Consider the following 23,458-nt stretch of genomic DNA (forward strand, 5'->3'; position numbering starts at 1 on the left):
AAATTTACAGCCATGGTTTTTCAAACTTTTTTTGCAATTAAAAGATTTCATAAAAATTATAAATAAATAAAAAATGATTGAAGCACTTACTTTGTAATCTTAGCTTACACGCAATCACCATTTTTCGTAGGAAACTAAAATTTTTTTACGTTTTTTTAAACACTCGTATCTCATTGTCCGTTCAACTGGTGGATTTGTAGCATATACCCACTCGTCCGTACAGATGTTAGCTACGTCACCATGTTCTTGGACGTGTCTTGCCTCGAAAAAGGTATATCTCTACGAAAATCACGTTTTTCGGAAAGGATCCCGGTCTTCAAGATAAAATCTGGGAACATAGTGACGTAGCTAACATCCATACGAACGAGTGGGTATATGTTACAAATCCACCAGTTGAACGGACAATGAGATACGAGTGTTTAAAAAAACGTAAAAAATTCTGAGTTTCCGACGAAAAATGGTGCTCGGGCAATGTCTCTCGTTGTTTGCCATTTTCAGGAAGGAAGACGAGTCTGGACTAAAAATCTTTCTCCTTGGGATACCTCCACGAAAATCACGTTTTTCGAAAAGGATCCCGGTCTGCAGGATAAAATCCAGGAACATAGTGACGTAGCTAACATCCGTACGGATGAGTGGATATATGCTACGAATCCACCAATTGAACGGACAATGAGATACGAGCGTTTAAAAAAACGTAAAAAAAATTTAAGTTTCCGACAAAAAATTGTGCTCGGGCGATGTCTCTCGCTATTTGCCGTTTTCGGGAAGGAAGACGAGTCCGGATCGAAAATCTTTCTCCTCGGGAAACGTAGGTATTTTCAATACGGACAATTGGGCGTAGATTACATTAAAAACCGTATCCAACAATCAATTTCTTGATAATAAAAAATCAATATTTACATTAAATTTTACATTTTAAGCTCCCAATTTATGATCACTCGAGTAATTGAATTATCAACCCTTATTTGAACTCAAATCTATCAAAAAAATTTACAATTAAAAGATTTCATAAAAAAAAGCGATTGAATCACTTACTTTATAATCTTAGCTTACACGCATCCAACTATCAATTTCTTGATATTAAAAAAAAAAAAAACAATATTTACAGATTAAGAAAAAAAAACTAACTAAATTTTACATTCTAAGCTCCCAATTTATGATCACTCGAGTAATTCAATTATCAACTCTTATTTGAGCTCAAATATATCAAAATCAAACGGCAATCAAGTTAAATCAAACCAAAAACATATCATCTACCGAATTCTCGAACTAATAATGTTCGTTAGTCGGTGCAAATTCGATTAAGGAAACAGAGAAACAAACAACAGATCCGATCAAATTAAAATATCATTACATCCGATACTAACCTTCAGAATTGCGTGCTCGGATCCATCTTTGATTGCTGGATATCTTCGGCGAGCTTCAGAAGACAGAGCGCGTAAATCTGATTCGAGAACCGACATGAAAGCCATTTCTGAAACTCTGGTTTCGATACGTTAGTAAAAAATAATTAGGGTTTCGGCATAGGTGATAGAAGGAGAAAAATGGAGGAAATTGGCATTTGAGATCAAGAAGCTCGGAAGATAAAGACTGCGCGACTGGTGAAGCGTTCTCTTTTATTGGAGAGGAAGATTGTCAGATTTATTTTGTTCTTCGTGTTTCACACGTGCAAATGGCACGGAAACGGATTAGGGACATGGTTATAAAACCCGGTTCAATTCAGCCGTTGGCCAGCTAACCGGCTCAGCCCCCGCAAATAATTTGAAGTTTTCAACCATTTCCAATTAAGATAGATATTGGTGGGTAGGGGTCGATGGGTATCCATTTACCCGGAACCGAATTGGAACCAAAATCGAAACCCTGATTCCAGTTCCCTTTTTATTGTTTCGATTATATACGAAACCACTTTCGAAAGAAATGACGTAAAAAAGGAGTGCCATTCCGATCCCTAGCTGCCGGTGAAGCGGAACCTTCCTCTCCTGCATCTATCTCTCCTGTGCCTTCAGCCAATGGTTATCCTGGCAATCCATCAAATGGAGCAAATGAACGCTTTCCTCTCTTGGTCTCGTTTCTCCGAGTTAAACTGCTTCCAGCAAGCTCAATTACCATAGGAATCAGAATCATTAGGTTCTATTTGATGGGTACTAGTGAGTACCGGGAACTGATTTATTTTGTCATTTATTTTTATATTATACATAATTGAAGGTTATCCTGTATTTTAAAATTAACACATGTGATATAAAGTTCTTCAAATTTCATATAAACTAAATATTTAAGCTTAAAATTGGTCATTTCTTTTTAAATTTTCTATTTGTAAATGAGATAAATTTTAATTTTTGAAAATAAAAGCCATTAAATCTTCTTTTTAGTGGAACAAATTATTATTAAGTTGATACCTTACAAATAATATATTCATTTTTAGAAGGAATTTTTTTAATAATGATTTTGAAATATTTTTTTTTCATTCAATTCTTGAGCATCGAAATTGACGAGGTACCCGTGATTTTTTACAATTCTGATTCTAGTTCCACTTATTTTAAAATCGGAACCAAAACCGAAACCGATAAAATATAGCGGTTATGGTTATAATATTCATAGGAATCGAACTGGAACCCACCCATTGACACCCCTATTGGTAGTGTTGTCAATTGAACCTGTCGGTCTTCTAGCCCGATCTAGCCCACCTGACAAAACAAGGGTTAGGGCCTTTATATTTAGCTCGCAAAGATAGGGCCGGACTCAATGATTTGTAGCCCGTCAAATCCAGATCAGGCTCAATAAGTAGAAGAATATTTTTTTAATGAAAGAAAATATATCATCTAATTATAATTTAACTTTCATTTATAATTTTTATAGGTTAATAAGACATTACTTTCAAATTCGATCAACTAGTCTTCACACACAAACAAAAAATACATATTTTTCATAAAAATATTAATCATTTTATTGGGCCATCCAGCCCAAGTCAAGCCCGAGCTGGTTAGGGCCAGGCTAAGGCTTAGTCAACTTAGCCCCAATAATACTATAGGGCCCGTCTAAGTAGAATCCACCTCTTCAGGGCCAAATTAGGGCTCAACCAAGCCTAGCCCGAACCCATCCATTGACACCCCTAGATATTGGACCCATGTTTGATAAATAAATAAATAAACAATGTCAAATGATTCTAAACAATTTCAAAAAAAAAAAATAATACATGAATCTATATATATATATATATATTTCTTTTTTATCAAGCTCGAAAATCAATCCAAATCCAATCTTGGCCTGTTAGGGCGGAGTTAGAGCATAGCCAACTTAGGATGAATAGGAGTATAGGGTTGGACGGTTGGTCTAAGGAATGGGCCACTTCTTTACACTTTAGAGTCGGATTTAGAACTGCAACTTGGGTGGTTTGGCCCGAGCTCAACCCAATTGATGTAAGAGCCTGGGCTGAGTTTATGACATTAGTTGAGCGTTAGAATAACTTAACCCGATCTTAATTCAGGTTTAGCTTAGGTTGAGGGTTTGGGCAACCCAGCTCAACTCAAACTCAAAGCTATATAATAAAATATAGATTTAAAAAAAAAAAAAATTTATTTCTTATTTAAGAGGTAAAATTTATTTGTTAATCAAAATAAAATTAGACTTGTGGCTCATCCATGATAATTTATTTGAATTTGCATAAACTAGAAGACATTTAGTAGGTGTTTGGATAGGACTCCTTGGCTACTTCTGAATCTTGCGGGGAGTTAGAAGTCGTTTGGATGCGTTTGGATGAACAACTCCTTCGAAGAGTTACTCCGCGCAAGAGCAAGAAATTACTCTTTGTGAAGAAGTCGAGAAAACCTATTTCTCAAAACTCATCTTGCGGGAGTCAAAATCTAACGGTTCGTTTTACCAAAATACCCTTAACTTTATTAATTTTCTATGAAAATATTCCTAATTCATTTGCCCTTAAATCAAACGAAAGAAACCTTTATTAATATTTAATTTTTTTTTTAAATTTTGAGTATAATGGATTTAAACACATTATATTAATATTTATTATATTATATTATATTAATATTTAATAGTTAAAATATTATATTATATTATATTAATATTTATTATATTATATTATATTAATATTTATAGTTAAAATGTCAAAAACAATATAGTTTGAAGGTATATTATGACACTAAAAGACTGTCTGTCAATTTTTTTTTTAAATTTTGAGTATAATGGATTTAAACACATTATATTAATATTTAATATTTAAAATATTATATTATATTATATTAATATTTATTATATTATATTATATTAATATTTATAGTTAAAATGTCAAAAACAATATAGTTTGAAAGCATATTATGACACTAAAAGACGGTCTGTCAATTTTTTTTTAAAATTTTGAGTATAATGGATTTAAACACATTATATTAATATTTAATATTTAAAATATTATATTATATTATATTAATATTTATAGTTAAAATGTCAAAAACAGTATAGTTTGAAGGCATATTATGACACTAAAAGACAAAATACAGTAACTAGTATAATATAAGGGTATTCTAGTCTTTTTTCTAGAAGTCAGTATGGTTCCCAAACAGATTTCCAGCACAAAAGTACTTCTGCCAGTACTTCACAGAGTTGATTGCCAAATGCCCTTTCTGCACAGAATTACTTTTCCAGCTCCTCCACAGAGTATTTCAGCTCCTGTTCTTTGGAACAGTAGTTCTACTCCTGTTATCCAAACAGGCCCTTAGGGACTAGAGTGAGAAGCGGGTGCGAGAGCGGGAACAGGAGTGTGAAAGAGTCAAGTTGAAAATATCTTAAGGTGTAGATTGCCTCCAAAGCGTTATGTATTGAGTTATATATAATATATTCAAATATTAATTTTAATATTGTATATTCATTTGCTTTAATTAATCCCTCACTACATACTTTCTATTGCAAAAAAAATTACATCTTTTACAATTTAGAAATAATAATTTTCAATAAAATAAACACACTTTACTAATAAATTCTATACATGGCTCCACCATGGTCCATAATTGTTATATTTTCACTCGTCCAACATCCATTGCTTGGTTGTATTTTTTTAATTTATTTTTGTATTATTTATATATCTTAACTATATCACTGTTGTTAAATTAGTTACGACAAAATAATTCATGATCAATATAATTATTATCAATTAAATAATCAATATATATTTTAATGATTGAAACTTCTTCTATTTTGAACGATTCAAATTAATTCTATAATTACATTAATTTTTTAATTTTTTAATCATTATAATATTATTGTCTTTAGTTGTAATACTCAATAAAAATATTTATTTTTAAGAACATACATGAATAATAGTTATTTAAGAAATAAAAGATACTTAATTTGATAAATGAAATGGAGATTCTTTATGTGAGCGGGGTTCAATATTTTGATAGTGAGTTCCTATATTTTGAGAGCAGGGATTGGAGAAGGAATCGTTTTTAAAGATCCTGAGTGAGACTTGATAGCGTGAGTGGCACCCCTAACAAAAGAATTAAATCACTAAAAGTGGACACATGGGTCTGTGGCGATGCTCTATTCAAATTTACTATTGATGAGATTGGGCTTGAAAAAGGTAAAGGAAATACTGGGCTTGGTCTTGGGCTCACTTGTCAATTCATTGGGTTGGGCTTCAGCAAATGTTCACTAAATATGGTAACATTTTTACCCCTCACCCTCAATTTTTTATTTTCTTTTCAACATACAAAATCTCAAGGACAAGATAGGATTTTTAGGGGGGTGGAAGATGATGGGCTTTGATAAGAAACTCAAAAACATCATTTCTATATTTTCCAAAAATTTTTCAAAAGAGGTCCTGCGAGGGCTTCATAATATAGGCCGTACCCATTAATTTTAAAGGCATCTAAATTAACTCCTTGTTTGGCTCTTGACTGGTAGGTAAAGCCCAAACCCGGTTCCAACATGTTTGGTTTGAGTGTTTATTGGGGTAGTTTGGCCCATGTTCAACCCTAATTATGGGCTCATGGCTGATTTGATAACTTTAGTTCTTGATTTTGACTTTGGGTTCTGATAAGAGCCCAATCCAATTTGAAAACTTAACAGATCAGTTTTTATCGACCATGCCTCGATCTGATAATATGTGAGAAAATATGTAAATTATATTTGGATCCCATCTAGATCCAATAAAATTGTTATCACATCAGATTTGGATCCAAATTCTAAGATTTGATAAAATTCCGATCCATCGACAGCACTGTCAGTTATCTTCATATATATATATATATATATATATATATATATATATATATATATATATATATATATATATATATATATATATATATATATATATATTTCATATTATAATGGGAAAGATGGCCAAATCACAAAACCATATATACTTCTACATAAACAATAGATATTTAAAATCTAATAATTTTTACAAAAAAAAAAACGTTTTGAAACCCAATTGAGTCAGCTTAGTTTTATTAACTCAAATCAATATTTTCAAAATATCAAGTTATCTCGGATCTCTGACAAGTCAATATCACAAACGATTCACATTGACTATCTCACCAAGATGAATCGCTCAAGTTATCCCAGTCTCGTGCGAGTTTTTAAGCCATGTTTAGGACTATATTATCATTATATACATATAGCAAAAAACTTGGATTTGGCCAAATTCATCAGCTCAACTGGCTCATATTGATCACTTCGAGCTTAGCTGTTTTGGGACCCAATAGTGTCCAACAAAGACAAATTTATCAGCTCTGGAACGATATTTCATGTCGAAGATACTTTGAATTGGTTCACTAATATCTTTGTGCCTCACTTTCCTACACTTTGTGAAGAAGGTGAAAGAAAGTCAGGTTTTTTATTATTATTATTATTTTTTGACATTATTTTACAATTAGATTAATGCTGGAGTGACCTCATTGGAGGGGCACATGACGACATCTTGAGGTGGTGGTGTGTGTATGCCTGTAGATGTATTTTCTCCCAGATATGAGTAAAACTCATCTATGGACATGGGCACGTCACCACGTAAAGGTATCTCCTACTGAGGTCACTCTAGTAGGACTCTCTTAATCAGTATGGTTCCTTCATGTGGTGCCAAAAACTAGTTTATCACTAAAACTGGCACATGAGGTCCATTCATTAAATCAAAGTTCCACATCACACTAGCTTATGAATCATTGGTTCATCTATATCTCCTATATCTCCTTTGATAATAATGGTGCTATTAAAGATTAATTTTGAGGTAACCCACTAGATTTTGGTAGAAATTAGCCATAGCCCCAGATTTGAAATTAATGAGAAACTGGGATTGTCTTCCCAGAGTTAGATTATTATTATTCTAATTCGATCCCATGCTAATAATCAAAATGAGCGATTGCTAATCAGAACGTCTGAAAGCTTCACAACTTGCTTCAATTTTTTATTCTTGAGTCTCATGAATTTGTCAACTAATCATCTTCAACTTACGTTTTTTTTTTAAAAAATTGATTTTTCTTTTAAAAAATTGATGATCTTCAACCTAATCAAAAACTCTATCTTGTTCTTGAGGTTGAAGATGAAGGTAAAAGAAAATTTAGGACGAGTTTATAGAGGGAAAATCCAAGATTTTTGGGAAGAGATTGAAGCAAGGGTATTTCCATCATTTTTGTTTGTCGATCATGGAAGACCATAGTCAAGGGGAATGCCATTAGTTTGAAACCTGAAGGAGTTTATGTAATTTCCACCAAAAATCATATAGAAAATTATATATTATTAAAGTAATTTTAAAGTAGCTATATGGTCCTTGATGAAAAATTATTATTAGAATCGTGATTTTCTATCGAACCCTCTAACACACGCCCCGCTGACGTGGCATGTGCTAGTATCATAGATTTTCCCCCTCGGGATACACAATCTTATTAACAGCCAGGTATATGAATGTGCTAGCTTACCAAGTTGGTTAAAATCTTTGAGGATTGATGTCGGATTCAAAACCTTCTTTCACCTACTAATTATAATTCTCGTTTTTATAACAAAAAGGACAAGTCAATATAATCGATTTACTATGATCATTTGGCCTCATTGAGATCTACTTTGTGAGTAAAACTAGGAACCTATTTTACTCATTTATTTGTGAAACACATTAGTTAGATGCAAGTACATGGTCTCAATATATTTGATTGTATATTATAATGTCATCCATATGAACTCCTATACGTAGAGTTCATACATATAATATTTAAGTCCACCCAACCATAATGAGTAAAATAGGTTCCATAGTTCTACTCAAAAGTAGATCTCAATGAGGCCAAATGACCATAGTAAATCGATTAAATCTATCAAAATACACTATGGATGATCTTTAAGGCATGAAAAATCGAATAAGGAAACTAGGATTTCAAGATTTGGTGGTCTGAGAGAGGTATTAGTAGAAATTGAGACTACAGTTGTTGTTGTTGTTGTTTTTTTTTTTTTCCACGAAATTAGTGAATTATTATTATCTCATATGTAGAAGTAGCCATCGTTAGATCAACTCCGACGCACTCTCCATCCCCTCTCAACTGCTATTTTAAAGAATTAAATCTAAAAGTGGGTCTCTAAGGCATTATTTGTCTTCATATTTATTTTGGAGAGTGAAATTTTCAATAACTAGTTTAGAGAGAGAATTAGGAATCTACATCCCTCAATTGTTATTTTGAGGAATCATTTTAGATTTTATGGATCTCCAATGCATTATCCATCTCCTTCTCCATTTTAGATTGAATTAAATATATATATATATAAGTTTTGGAATGTGCTGAGACATTTTTCAAAACATGGGTTATAAGTTTTGGAATATGCGGATTTTTTGTGAGGATGATCTCTATGATAAGGAGATCATCCTCACCAAAAATCAGCCTATTCCAAAACCTCTAACCCCATCAAAAGATATTTACAAAAATTGGACGGTCCACGATTCTTTAATTTGTAAACTAGGGTTAGAAATTTCAAAATGAGCTGATTTTTGGAGAGGATGATCTCTTCATTGTAGAAATCATCCCCACAAAAAAATCAGCTCATTCCAAAGCTTCTAACGCATGTTTCGAAAAATATTTGGCAAACTTTAGAGTCGTTGAACCAGTCCCATATATATATATATATATATATATATATATATATATATATATATATTAGATAGTATGGTTGGAGTGCATACCACTTGAATATGTAAAATGACTATTCATAAACACATGTCTATCCATTATGGATAGTCCCTTAGGAGTTGCTCTTATCATCTTTTGTGTAATGATTTTTTGATGCCCCCTTCTGACACACACCCCATCATAAGTAAAATCATAAATTTTTTTCTTATGTATACCGAGGCAAATGATCTATGAATCTGTGATGGGAGCGTATGTCAAAGGGTGGGAGGGGGGCATCAGGTTATTACGACTCTCATCCTATTTATCAGTCTTGGTTGCAAGCGTTATTTCTATTATTATTTTTTACCAATCAATATTGAATTGTAGTACATCTTTCCAACAACCACTATCTGCAATCATCATAAGGGGGAGAAATTATGAGCCAAATGATACTTAATTGAATCACATTGTACACATGTATGTTGCACAGAGACCATAATTACTTTGCCATTGAGTAAAGGTTACAAACAATAAATTCAATAAGGTTATTTATTAACTCTTTTAAGGGAAACAGGTGATTGAACTAAATATTTATCCAATTGGTCAGACCCTGGTTCAATTTGGTTGGATCAATTACATTCATTAAAAAAAAAACTAAAGCAAAACGCGCGCGCGCACACACACACACACACGCACACACGCATTATAGAGTTCGCCCATGCCTATGACACGTAGGGCTTAAAATGGGTAGGATTTGATCCGAAATATGAGTGATCCAAATCCAAATTTAGTGGATTTGGTTCCTTCAAGTATGTATGAATTAAAAAATAGGTCAGATATGAGTTGATGTCTCTTAATCCAAATCAGATTCGGATCGGATACAAATTCATCTTTATATCCGTCTAGATCTGAATAATATATTACTTTGTAAGTTATATTTTTCAGGGTATTTTATTTTCAACCAAACCCCCCCCCCCTCTTTTAAAAAAAAAGAGGTATTGAGTTCAAGTTACATCAATAGTGTTTTTTCTTAAAATAATCTTGAATGGTTCAAAATTATTCGACACGACTCACACAAATCAATTAATTCGCGAATTCAGTTATGGGTTTGGTAAAAACAAAATGGTTTGGAATATGATTGTAACTAGTAGGATTCTTATTTAGATTTGAATAAAAAAATTGAATATGAATATACTCATATCCGGCCTGAACCCGACCGGTTTTAATTCCTAATGAGCATCCTCTTCGGGATTAAGAGGGTAAAAACAAAAAAATAAAATAAAATTAGGGGTATTATTAAATTTTTTCTAGGTTAAAAGATAAAAAGGTGAAAGATAATAAAATGGGTTAAAAAGGAAATATAGTAAAGTTAGAGTGGGTGAAGAGAAAATACAATAAAATAGACCCCACAAAAACTGTTGTTGGATTGGATGTTTATCTTAGTTGGATGGAAATATGAGTGATCCGAATCCAAATTTAGTGGATTTGGTTCCTTCAACTATATATGAATTAATAGGTCGGATATGGGTTGATGTCTCTTAATCCAAATCAAATTTGGGTTGGATACAAATTCATCTTTATATCCGTCTAAATCCGAATGATATATTACTTTGTAAGTTATATTTTTCAGGGTATTTTACTTTCAACCAAGCCCCCCCTTCCCTTTAAAAAAAAAGAGGTCTTGAGTTCAAGTCATATCAATAGTGATTTTTCTCAAAATAATCTTGAATGGTTCAAAATTATCCGACATGACTCACCCAAATCAATTAATTCCCGGATTCAATTATGGGTTTGGTAAAAACAAAATGGTTTGGAATATGATTGTAACTGGTAGGATTCTTATTTAGATTTGAATAAAAAAATTGAATATGAATATACTCATATCTGGCCCAAACCCAACCCGTTTTAAGTCCTAATGAGCATCCTCTTTGGGATTAAGAGGGTAAAAACAAAAAAATAAAATAAAATAAGGGGTATTATTACATTTTTTCTAGGTTAAAAGATAAAAAGGTGAAAAAATAATAAAATGGGTTAAAAATGAAATATAGTAAAGTTAGAGTGGGTGAAGAGAAAATACAATAAAATAGACCCCACAAAAATTGTTGTTGGATTGGATGTTTATCTTAGTTGGATGGAATCCCTTCCCCCGCCCCCCCCCCCCCCCCCCCCACTTGCGATTTATTATATAGATATCATTGTGATTGAGACTTAAATTGTCAAGATATACAATTCAAATCGTTATCTCAATAATTTAAATTATTGATCTCAATAATTGAATTGTTGATCTTGACAATTCATATTCAATGTCAAGATCGACAATTTGTAATCATTAATTTCGACAGTTGTAAAATGTCGATCTCAACTATTAGAGCAAAAGTTGATCTCAATGATTTGAATTGTCCATATCTACAATTTGAATCATCAATTTCAACTATTGAAAAGATGTGAATGGGGCATACAAAAAGACATCCTTTTGTTAGAGTTCGTTATGTAATTTTCCCTAAATATTTATGCAACAAAAGAGTATTGAAAGTCATATGTGGGTCTAAGTTTGGTACTTGGTTAGACAAGGAAGAAAATATTGCCAGACCCTTTAGAATCCAGTTTAATTTGTTGCATACATGATTTCAAAACTTGTCTGAGACCAAGATGTATCGCTTGAGTCATCTTGGTATCATGCATGGACGAGACGAACAAGTCAATGTGTCGGATGAGATTTAAAACCCCACGTTCATTTTTCTCGTTGTTGAATAAGACGTCTCAAACTTATTGGAAAACTCGGTTGAGACAACTCAGTCTTATTCACAAACGAGACGAGACGTCAAAACGAGTTTTAAAACCATGCTTGCAAATGGGATGCCTTTACAATTAAGGATAAATTCATGGAAGCCACATTGCAAAGACTTTAGGTCCGTTTAACAAATTTTATTCCTTCATTCCATTTGATTTAGAGTCTGCCCCTTCAAGGTTTATATCAACTTTCACTATCTCGATCGACATTCTTTTAAAATGGGGTTTTAAGGCAAATAATTATGTATTTTTCCTAAAATTCGAAACCCCATCCAAAATCATATTTGCGAGTTAAGTTCATTCGTTAGTTAATCTAATTTTCAAGTTGAGGATTTGACTTCTGATAACGTTCTAATGTGATAACTTATCGGATTGGTTCTGGATCAACCATGTCCATAATCAACAAGGTCTCAATCGATAAAATGTGATTATTGGATCGGATTTAAATCATCAATTCTACATCTGATCTAGTCCTTATCGGATTGGTCCTCATAGATGCATTGATAGCCCAACTGCAAACTATCCATCGTAGTGTGGACTAACAGATGGCGAAAAAAAAAAAAATGGATGGAAAAATAGGCCTAATTAATGCAACTTTATTGATTGTAAGTGAAGTTAAGTATGGATAATAGAAAGAACAATTAAATATTGGACCCATGAGACCATTGCTTGTGAATGCAATCATCAATTTTCTATCGGCAATCAATATGTCACCCACATTTTGATATGAGATAGCTAATCAGATCATTTTTGATTGGTGATTCTATTTAAAACTGTATTTATTTTTAGATCTTGAATTGGATTTTTTTTTATCAATTATACAGTGGGTTGTATAGCACAGGTGGCCCCACCAAAATTTCACAATAGAGACTGGTATTTGATTGATCGTGTGTATTTGGACCTTGGGGCATAGCGAAACTATATGAAACACGGCAGCACCATATCAGTAGATTCTAGAAAACGAATTTTTGAGTAGAAATAGAAAGACGTAAAAGCAAAATAAAGAGTAGAGAGGAGGTTAATGTATTTGATACTTAAAATGGAGTGATAAAGACTAGCTATCAGTCAAGAGGAAATTATAAATATATATATATATATATAGGGAGCGGTTCAGCGGCCCTAAAGTTTGCCAAACATTTTTCAAAACATCGGTTAGAAGTTTTGGAATGGGCTGATTTTTTGTGAGGATGATCTCTACAGTGAAAAGTTCGTCCTCACCAAAAATCAGCTTATTCCAAAACTTCTAACCCTATCAAAAGTGATTTACAAAAATTGGACGATCCACGATTCTTCAATTTGTAAATTAGGGTTAGAAATTTCAAAATGAGCTGATTTTTGGAGAGGATGATCTCTTCACTGTAGAGATCATCCTCACAAAAAAACAGCTCCTTCCAAAGCCTCTAACCCATGTTTTGAAAAATGTTTGGTACAATGTTTGGCAAACTTTAGGGCTGCTGAACGGCTCTCTCTCTCTCTCTCTCTCTCTCTCTCTCTCTCTCTCTCTCTCTCTCTATATATATATATATATATATATATATATATGGGAAATGTTTAGCACCAAATATTTTGGCAAACATTTTTCAAAACATGGGTTAGAAGTTTTGGAATGGGCTGATTTTTGGTGAGGATGATCTCTCTAGAGATCATCCTCACCAAAAATCATCATCCTCACCAAAAATCAGCCCATTCCAAAACTTCTAACCCCATCAAAAATGGTTTACAAAAAATGGACGGTCCACAATTTTTCAACTTGTAAACATGGGGCTAGAAGTTTTAGAATGGAGATCATCCTCACCAAAAATCAGCCCATTCCAAAACTTCTACAAGTAGGACAAAAATGGTTGGCTAAAATGTTAGCCAAAATGTTTGGTGCTGAACGGGATATATAGCGGTTCATGGGACATATGTAAAAACAATGATTTTTCAAAATATGGGTTAGAGGTTTTGGATTGATCTGATTTTTTGTTAGGATGGTCATTATGATAAGAAGATCATCCTCACAAAAATCAGCTCAATCTGAAACTTCTAAATCCATCAAAAGTGATTTACAAATTATTGGTAAAAATTGGCAAAAAATTGTTGGTCCACATTCTAAATCACTTTTAATGGGGTTAGAAGTTTCAGATTGGACTGATTTTTTTTTTTCGGATGATCTTCCCATCATAGAGATCATCCTCACAAAAAAATCAGCTCAGTTCGAAACTTCTAACCCATATTTTGAAAATTTATTAATGGCACATTGTTTTTTCATATGTCCCTTGATCCTGACCCTACATATATAGGGTGGCGTTCAGAGACCTTAAAGAGAGCCAAACATTTTTCAAAACATGGATTAGAAGTTTCAGAATGGGCTGAATTTTTTTGAGGATAATCTCTATGATGAAGAGATCATCCTCACCTAAAATCAGCCCGTTTTGAAACTTCTAACCCCATCAAAAGTGATTTACAAAAATCGGACAAACCACAATTCTTCAACTTGTAAACTAGGGTTAGAAGTTTCGGAATGAGCTGATTTTTTATGAGGATGATCTCTTCATCACAGAGATTATTCTCACAAAAAATCAGCCTATTCCGAAACTTCTAACCCATGTTTTGAAAAATGTTTGGTTCTCTTTAGGTTCTCCGAACGCTTATATATATATATATATATATATGGGTGGCGTTCAAGGGCCAACTTTTTAGCAAACTTTTTGGCAAAACATTTTTCAAAACATGGGTTAGAGATTTTGGAATAGGCTGATTTTTGGTGAGAATGACCTCTACGGTGAGGAGATCATCATCACCAAAAATCAGCCCATTCCCAAACTTCTAACCCCATCAAAAACAGTTTATAGAAAATGGACGGTCCACGATTTTTCAACTTGTAAACATGGGTTAGAAGTTTTGGAATGGGCTGATTTTTGGTGAGGATGATCTCTTCACCGTAGAGATCATCCTCACCAAAAATCAGCCCATTCCAAAACCTCTAACCCATGTTTTGAAAAATGTTTTGCCAAAAAGTTTGCTAAAAAGTTGGCCCTTGAACGCCACCCTATATATATATATATATATATGGGTCGGGTTCTTGCAACACACATTGCGACACACATATAGACAACGTGTTTGTCTTATATGGGCAAAAATGTTTGGAATGGGCTGATTTTTTGTGAGGATGATCTCTGTGATGAGAGGATCATCCTGGCAAAAAATCATCAAATTCCAAAACTTCTAACCCCATCAAAATTGATTTACAAAAATTGGACGGTCTATAATTTTTCAACAAAAATTGGACGGTCTAGAAGTTTCATAATGAGCTGATTTTTGGCAAGCATGATCTCCTCACCACAGAGATCATCCTCACAAAAAATCAGCTCTTTCCAAACATTTTTGCCCATATAAGACAAAACACGTTGTCTATATGTGTGTTGAAATAGTTGTCGTTTGAACCTGATCCTATATATATATATATATATATATATATATATATATATATATTATTTATTATTTATGAAAATGATTATCTATACATTTTATTTTTTCGAAAATGGTTATGTGATATATGTACGACGTATGGGTTATTTGATGAATTTATATATTTTAAGGTAATGCTACCAACATTACTATTACATAATGAGTCTATAAACTCTGTGATGGTACAAAATCGAGCAAAAAAAGAAGATTACAAAAATTATATAAAAAAAAAAAAAAGAAGAAATCTAAATACATTGTTCACTCCATGTCTAGCTACTACTCCTCGTCACCCAAACCTAAATCCAATCTGGTATCGCGTGGCTTGTTGTGTATAGAAGATCATGAGGTTAGTATAGGCCTGGGTTTCTTGCATTACTACTACTTTGCTAAGACTAGTGTAATTATCAATTACCTTCGATAGAGGTATGTAGGACTCGAGTTTGTTGCAGAGTACTAGGGGTTCAAGGAGTATTTTTAGTACCAAAAAATACATTGTAAACCCTATATATATATATATATATATATATATATATATATATATATATATATATATATATATATATATATATATATATGAGAATGTTAATGTCTAAGACTTCATGGGAACGTTAGCATTTTCCACCACAATTTTCCCTAATAATATTACTATTCATTTTATCTTTTAGTAAAAAAAATAGAGGTATATTGATATTTTACATAATTAATGTTTATTTTTATTTATTATTAAAGTATTTATTGCAAATAAGACATTTAAATCTAAAAATTAAATTCCATTACCATTTATTATATAAAAGATAAATTGTATTATTTTCGTAACTTCATTAATAAGATATTTTCATTGCTGCCTCCTGGACATAGGCAATTTTTAAAAATCACGTAAATCTTTGTGCTTTGTGTGTGATTTTATTCTCTTTATTTCTTGTTAATTTTAACATTGAGAATCCTATGAATTCTATTTTCCTTCAATATTGTGAGATTAAAATAATGACAAAGAGATTGACAAAAAAATAATTTTTTTGAGTTTTCATTGGATTTTTTTTTTTCATTTGCAATTAAATTATGAATTGTGCTGGAGTGACCTCAGTGGGGGACACCTTGACGTGGTGGCGTGCGCATGTCCGTAAATGCATTTTACTCATATCTCGAAAAAACACATTTATAAGTATGAGCGGGACCCCACGTCAAGATGTCCCCCCATTAAGATCACTCTAGCATTAATCTTAAATTATATTATTCATTGAGGACTTTTAATTCTATATCCATAATTGGACAACAAGACCTATATAGCTAATGTGTTTTTCCTAAAATAAGGATCCACACCCATCACAAGTAAGTACAAATAGGCCAACTGATCACAAAATTTTCAGAAAATCTTATACAACTAACATAGAGAAAATTAATCAAAGAAATCAAGTCCAAATTAGTTATGAGACCGTATATGTATTTAGGAGCTTAATGTGAGCTGCAGTAGTGCTGCACCCACACTTTCCAAGATATTTTAACCATCCTCAATGAGAATGGATGTTAGAGTGCTGATTTTCTAGTCTTCACTCAGTAAATACTCGGCTGATGTGGCATAGACATAGAACCATAGATCTTTTTTATCGGGATACACAACTTTACATCTTTCATGGGGATGTGCAGTTGTGTATTCCGAGAAAAAACATTTATGATTTAGCATCCATGTCACGTCGTTCAAGTATTGACCCAGTGAAGATTTCCTAATTAGAAAATCATTATTTTTTATATTACAATGGTCAGATTATATCATAAGATGATTTTGAAAATAAAAATAAAAATAAATGTTTATGGTCAGATTATCTCATGAAATGATTTTAAAAATCACGCGAAACCTGTTGATATTGTTAGAGAACGAGAAGAAACACTATGATCAAATCACTCACACTTCTTCTCCTTTTTCTTATAATTTAAAGATCCGGAGAAAAAAAAACAAAAGAAAAAGAAGAAGATATCGTCTTATTCAAGAGAACAAGATGACTCTCCATGTGCCATATGTAAATTAGATGAGATGGAGACAAAGATATTGAAAATCATGCATCGATCACATATTATCAACTCATTTCACAAGTTGAGATCACATAGTTTTCTCTTAATTATTAAAACTAAAAACAACACTCCATGAAATTTATGTTAAGAGGATTAAGCTATAATTCATTGTAATAAGAGTCGTGATAATCACTTAATAAACTCTCCTAATGTGACAAGTTCGGGAATCGAAGATCTGTACCCCTTGGGATACATGGTTCCCTTAGAATGCACTTTTTTTTTATTAGAGAGTGCAGTTGTGTATCGAGAGACATACAGATCTACGGTTCCAAACTTGTCACGTTTGAGGAGTCGATTGAGTATGCCACATGGGGTAGTCAAATTATCATGATTATTGTAATAAAGTACTATGATTCATCATATTATATTTTTATAGAGATTAAGTAGAATTAGATTTGATTACTTTGAAGATTGGGATTAAATCTGTAAGGGATAGATGTATATTTACCCTCTTGGATGATGATCTTAACAATGACTAATGATAAAATGACGTGCTAAAACACATGCGGTCTGTATGCGGATGACGCAGCAAGGCTACAAAACTGCAGTTTCCTTATATATCCTGAAGAAAAGGATCTATGGTTTTGTGCCCTTGCCAAGTTAGTCGCGTACAGACTCTGTACCTTATAGCGCATACCTTTATCACAACAATTTTTACCAAAAAGATAAAACTTACTTTCGCCAATCTTGAGTTGGAATTCCACATTACGGCCACCGTTAAGGATTTATCCCAGGAAGTACCTAGTGCATGTGGGGGGAGGGGATTGCATGTGCTCTGTGAGGGTTGGTTGGATGTTCTAAGAGGCTTAGATCCAAAAAAAAATAGAGGCATAAGTATTGTACTTAGAATTGTTAAAAGACTAAAATATCCTTATATCGACGAGAATCTAACAATACTCGTAAGGGCATGGTTAGTTCCATATAAAGTTGTAAGTATAATAATTATTACAAGGAACAATCCTTCTTTTGTGATGGTGAAAGATGAATGGAACGTTGGTTTGTTTCCTTTAGGGCTTTAACTCGGGCTCGACTTGATCGAAGGCTAGCCTAGGCCGGGTTATGTAGAACATGAGTTTTGTTTGAGTTAGAATAACTCAACCTGACCTTAATCCAGGTTGAAGGTTGGGGTAACCCAATCCGAACCCAAGGTTATATATTAAGATATAAATATTTTTATCTATTTTTAAAGTGTTTTTTTTTATATTATTATTTGTTTAATATATAAATTTTTTACTTATATTAATTGCATTTCTTGATCAAAGACAAAAAAAAAAAAAAAAAAAAAACAATCGAAGGAAGAAAGATTTGTTTAATAGGCCCAACCCATCCAACCTGTCCAAAACTGCCTAGTTTGGATTAACCTGAGCTCAACCTGATTTTAAAAGTTCAAGTTCAAATTGAATTTGAATTAATTACCTTAGGCTCAATGCTCGGGTTGAAGGATCTACCCTCCAACCCAACCTAGTTGCGGCCCTAATAATTATTACAACTAGCGGTGCCGTTGTGATGGTGAAAGATAATGGAATGTTGGTTGGTGTGTCCTTAATCTAAATTTGTACAAAAATATCAGTATTTATAACTAATTAAACATGATTTTCCATCAGTAGGCAGGTCCAAAATTGTATCAGACTAACGTTGTTAATCACAGTATTGTTGTTTTCCCTTAACTTTTCAAATATTAATTGTGGGCTGGTGAGAAGCTATTAGAGAGAGCTGGTCCACCACATAATTATCTTGAATATTGATGATCATCCGTACCATTAAAAGTGTAGGACCCACCCACTAAGTTTTTATTTTTATGATTTAATTAAAGTGATCAATTACACTTCCAATTATAGGGTGGTGTTTGGTTTGGATTTTTAAGTTCAAATTATTGACTCTGATTTTGGATTTTTAGAATTAGATTGTAAAAATTGATTTTCGGAATCCAAAATATTATTTCGTTACATAGTTGTTTGAAAATGATCTTAGTTAATTTAATTTGCTTAAACCGTGGAATCTCTTCAACCTTTTGAAAAAATCCTTAATTTTTCCTCTCAAAATCTATCTTCTTCCACCTCTCCTAAAATTTTATCTTATTTTTGATGTTTTATTATTGAAAGATATCGAATCTTTATGCTGAAGCAAAGGTAAAAGTTTTTACCTTAAAAGTTGCCTATTATGAAATTTTGGAAAAAAAAAAAAAAAGATTTTTGGCAAAGGTTAGAAGATGCGGACACGTATAATCATTCTATATTAGTCTCACATGAAAGACCAAAGTCAAGGGGTGTATGATTAATTTAAAGACACAGGAGGTATCTTTAGGTTATGACTAAAATTCAAGGATTCTTGAAAATTAGCCTGGTGGTGCCATTATATAACATTTAACATCAGGTTAGGATCCGTATACTCGTGAAGGTGAACTCATATATTCACACATTATCTTGATCATGTATATGTGAGATCCAATGGTTGAGATATATCTTAAAAATCCGTAAACGATGTGATATTATAATAGGATGATGTGTACTTATTGTATCATCTGTTTAGTCTTGTAATCGAGAGAATGGATAGAGAGTATAAAAGGTTGTTTATACAAAAAAAAAAAAAAAAAAACATTTAAATGTACTAATTATTAAGGTTTTATTGATTAAAATGGATTAAATTGAAAACACACAACTCCATAGCACCATAACTAATCTGTTGAAATTACAAAAATATATTTCTGAATCTTCAATATTATAATAAGATAAGTGTCTAATGCAAAGTTATTTTGTTGCAATTAAAACAATACCTTTTTAAAATTTAAACTTTAATATTGTAAAAACATTTCTAAAATGTAAGATTATAAATTATGATATAAGACTAGATTATATATTTATTTAAAATTAATAAATTATAGAAAGGATCAGGACTGTAGACTTATGAAAAATAAACTCATATGTTTACATGCAAATCTAACCGTGTATATGTGAGATCCAACAGTTGGGGTAACAGATGCATCCCAAAAATATATTGCAGGTCTTTAAGATAAATCCCAATCATTGGATTTCACATATGCACGATCGAGATTGTGTGTAAACATATTAGTTTACTTTCATGAGTCTACAAATCCCAACTCATAATCTTGAACACGATTTGTTTTGTATAGAAGAGATTTATCGGACAGACCTATATATTGCATTCTATTTAAAAACTCCCTTACTCTATAAGTTTATTACTTTTTCTAAAAATAGACCAACCTAATTTAGGTAACTAAGATTCGTTGCATCCATATGAATTATCAAATTTGAAATCTAACACCACAATGCCTTCTAGATTTCTTGAAAAATCTTAGATTCAAAAGAAAAAAAATAATCTTTTTTGAGTTTGATCCATGATGTTAAAAATGGAAATGACTACGAAATTCTCAAATTTAAAATTTGAAATCCAATTGTGAAAATTAACTTTTTTTTTTTTTTTTCAAAGTTCTTAAAATTTTGCCCTCTACCATTATCTCACATCAATCATGTTTCTCGATGATAACAATTTATATGGGAAACTTTTCTTATTAACTTAGTAAGGAAAAGTTTTTCTTTCATAACAAAACTTGAAATGGTACCCTCATTTTTCAAAAGTTAAACACCTATAATACATTCAATTAAATACATATATAATTAAAGGTAGAGAGCTATTATTGCCACATTAACTTTTGCTAACGGCACAACTGTGTGCAATTTATTGATGATTTACATAGGAATTAGTGTGGTAATATGAGTTCTCTTAAAAGTATTGAGGGTGTTATCAGTATGAATTATGATAATTCGATTTATCCATATGAAATATTCAATTGACACCCCTGATGTGACATGTTCAAGAATCGTATATCTTTCTTTTTTGGGATATAGAATTGGACTTCCTCGTAAGGGAGAGCAAACATGTATTCCAATGAGGGTAGATCTACGATTTTCGAATATATCATGTTAGGAGCATCGATTAAATATGTCACATAGGTAAATTAGATTATCACGATTCAAAGTATTTACTCATTTAAAATGACGTGGTTCTCACTCAAAATTTGTTGGGTAATAAAGTTAATAAAATAAGGGAGTTTTTTTAATACAAATGCAACTGATTGGTATGTCCGGTAAATCTCTCCTTATACTAAGGCAAGGTATAAAGCTACTTTTGTAATTTTAAATGAACACTTAATTAGTGACATTTGGGTGCCAACAAGTATTCCACGATCCTTGTCTCTCTCTCTCTCTCTCTCTCTCTCTCTCTCTCGAGTCACAAAAGCACTTATAAATACAAGTAACCTTCGCTCCTTAAGTCCTCTCTCTCTCTCTCTCTCTCTCTCAAAGAAGAGAAAATGTCCAAAACTCTTCATTACTGCTTCACAAAGCTCAAACGTCCATCAACCATCCAATCATCTCCAACTCCACTTCTCGAAAAAGATCTCAACCGTTCATCAACCACAACATCATCATCATCATCAACAACAACAACAACATCAACGGTCCTGATAAAAAACTACAACTCTCTCTACGATCTCACACCCGACTCAACCTCCAAATCTCTCAGCCTCACCAGCAATGAAGATCTCTCCTCATCAGATTCCGATTACGAAACCACAACTCCAGATTTCGCCACCATCTTCGCTTCTCAACGCTTCTTCTTCTCCTCTCCTGGTCCCTCCAACTCCATCATCGATCCACCGGAATTTCCACCAGAATCTGACACACTAGTCGACGAATGCGTCCCTATTCATACATACTCACCAGATCCTTACATGGATTTCCGGCGATCTATGCAAGAGATGGTGGAAGCTCGAAAATTGTCAGATGTAAGAGCCGATTGGGATTACTTGCATAAATTGCTCTTATGCTATCTTACGCTGAACCCTAAGTACGCTCACAAGTTCATAATCGGCGCTTTTGCTGATCTCCTCGTCAGTCTCATGACGTCAGAATCTGACGCAGATTGCCGGAAATCTGAGGTATCCGACCACTGTAGGGTTTCACTGCCGCTGTTGTAATTAGTTTATCTCATTTTATTTTATTTTTGTAGGAATTTGTGGTATCTTTTTATCGTTCTTAATCGTCACTGCGCTGTGGCAGTAAACAGAGAAGAATAATGATATCCTAACTAGAAAGTCTTCACTCGATCAATACTCGGACGACGTGGCACGGACATGAAATCATAGATCTCGTTCCTTGGGATACACAACTGCACAATCCACTGCCACATCAGCACAGGTGGGACCAACAATTGTATTTTATTATGTAAATGTTGATCTTGATAAATGGGGAGGTTAGTGAAATATTACCCTTATTAACAATGAGATTTCTCATCATCTCACACAAAATCTCTGGTGTTTTTTATTTTCTACTGAATTTCTCCTTCTTCTCTTTCTCTCAATTGCTTTTTCTCCTTATCCCCATTTGTAGCAATATCGAATGGTCAGATTTAGTTTTAGCATTTATGCTGATCTATGAACATTTAATTTCTCTTTAATTGATTTTTATCGGATCGATTTAAAAAAAAAAAAAAAAAAATCATGGGCTTGGGCCCACTGTTCACTAAGCCCATGTTTGCATGTGTTTGTCAGTGTTGCAGAACTGTGTCTTATACAACTGTTTGAACTCAGTCTTCTACAAAATGACAATAATTGGATTGTAAGGCCAGTGCCCAAACATAAAATAAACTACCGAATCTCAATTTTGTCTGTGATTAGTTTTTATATGATTCGGCTGACGCATCCAAAGAGCAGAAGATTCTGGACAGTGTTAATTGTAAATTGTTTGGGATTGATTTTCTAGTATCAAGATCACAATTTAGCTCTTAGCTTGATTGGTGATCCGATTTGATTTGTATAACAATTTTGGTTCTAAAAGCTTATAGAGGAAGTAAAATTTATTTTGGATCACATTGTAATACTCGAGAACTTCTATTACCACAGGAACTTTTACTCAGAGCAACCAGGGGCGGATTTAGAGTGGGGGCAATGGGGGCACTTGCCCCCATAAGAATTTTCAAATCTTTTGTGGAGTATTGAGCTATTATGACATATAATAGTGGTGGATAAAAAAATCTGC

At 32.7% G+C, this 23,458-nt stretch overlaps 2 protein-coding genes across 4 annotated transcripts in view; one reads left to right on the forward strand and one right to left on the reverse strand.

The window, feature by feature from the left end:
• LOC147395737 (ARM repeat superfamily protein) overlaps nt 1–1,631 on the reverse strand; it is a 40,767-nt gene extending 39,136 nt beyond the window's left edge. Inside the window, exon 1 of the mRNA XM_086450703.1 lies at nt 1,368–1,631. Coding sequence (XP_086306829.1) covers nt 1,368–1,472 — 105 coding nt within the window. The 5' untranslated portion in view covers nt 1,473–1,631. The remainder of the gene's footprint in view (nt 1–1,367) is intronic.
• A 20,060-nt stretch (nt 1,632–21,691) lies between these two features.
• LOC147395738 (transcription repressor OFP16-like) lies at nt 21,692–22,927 on the forward strand. Of its 3 annotated transcripts, none has more exons than XM_086450914.1 (2): nt 21,692–22,372; nt 22,481–22,927. In XM_086450914.1, the coding sequence occupies exons 1-2, from the start codon at nt 21,733–21,735 to the stop codon at nt 22,495–22,497; spliced, it is 657 nt and encodes a 218-aa protein (XP_086307040.1). In that variant the 5' UTR covers nt 21,692–21,732; the 3' UTR covers nt 22,498–22,927. The 3 variants fall into 3 exon arrangements, with proteins under 3 accessions (XP_086307040.1, XP_086307039.1, XP_086307041.1); XM_086450913.1 differs by having other exon boundaries at nt 21,692–22,359; nt 22,431–22,925; XM_086450915.1 differs by having other exon boundaries at nt 21,692–22,359; nt 22,481–22,917.
• The last annotated feature ends 531 nt before the right edge of the window (nt 22,928–23,458 follow it).

Source organism: Akebia trifoliata, chromosome 8 (assembly GCF_017979445.1).
Source record: "Akebia trifoliata isolate Shusen 1 chromosome 8, ASM1797944v1, whole genome shotgun sequence".
NCBI lineage: Eukaryota > Viridiplantae > Streptophyta > Magnoliopsida > Ranunculales > Lardizabalaceae > Akebia > Akebia trifoliata.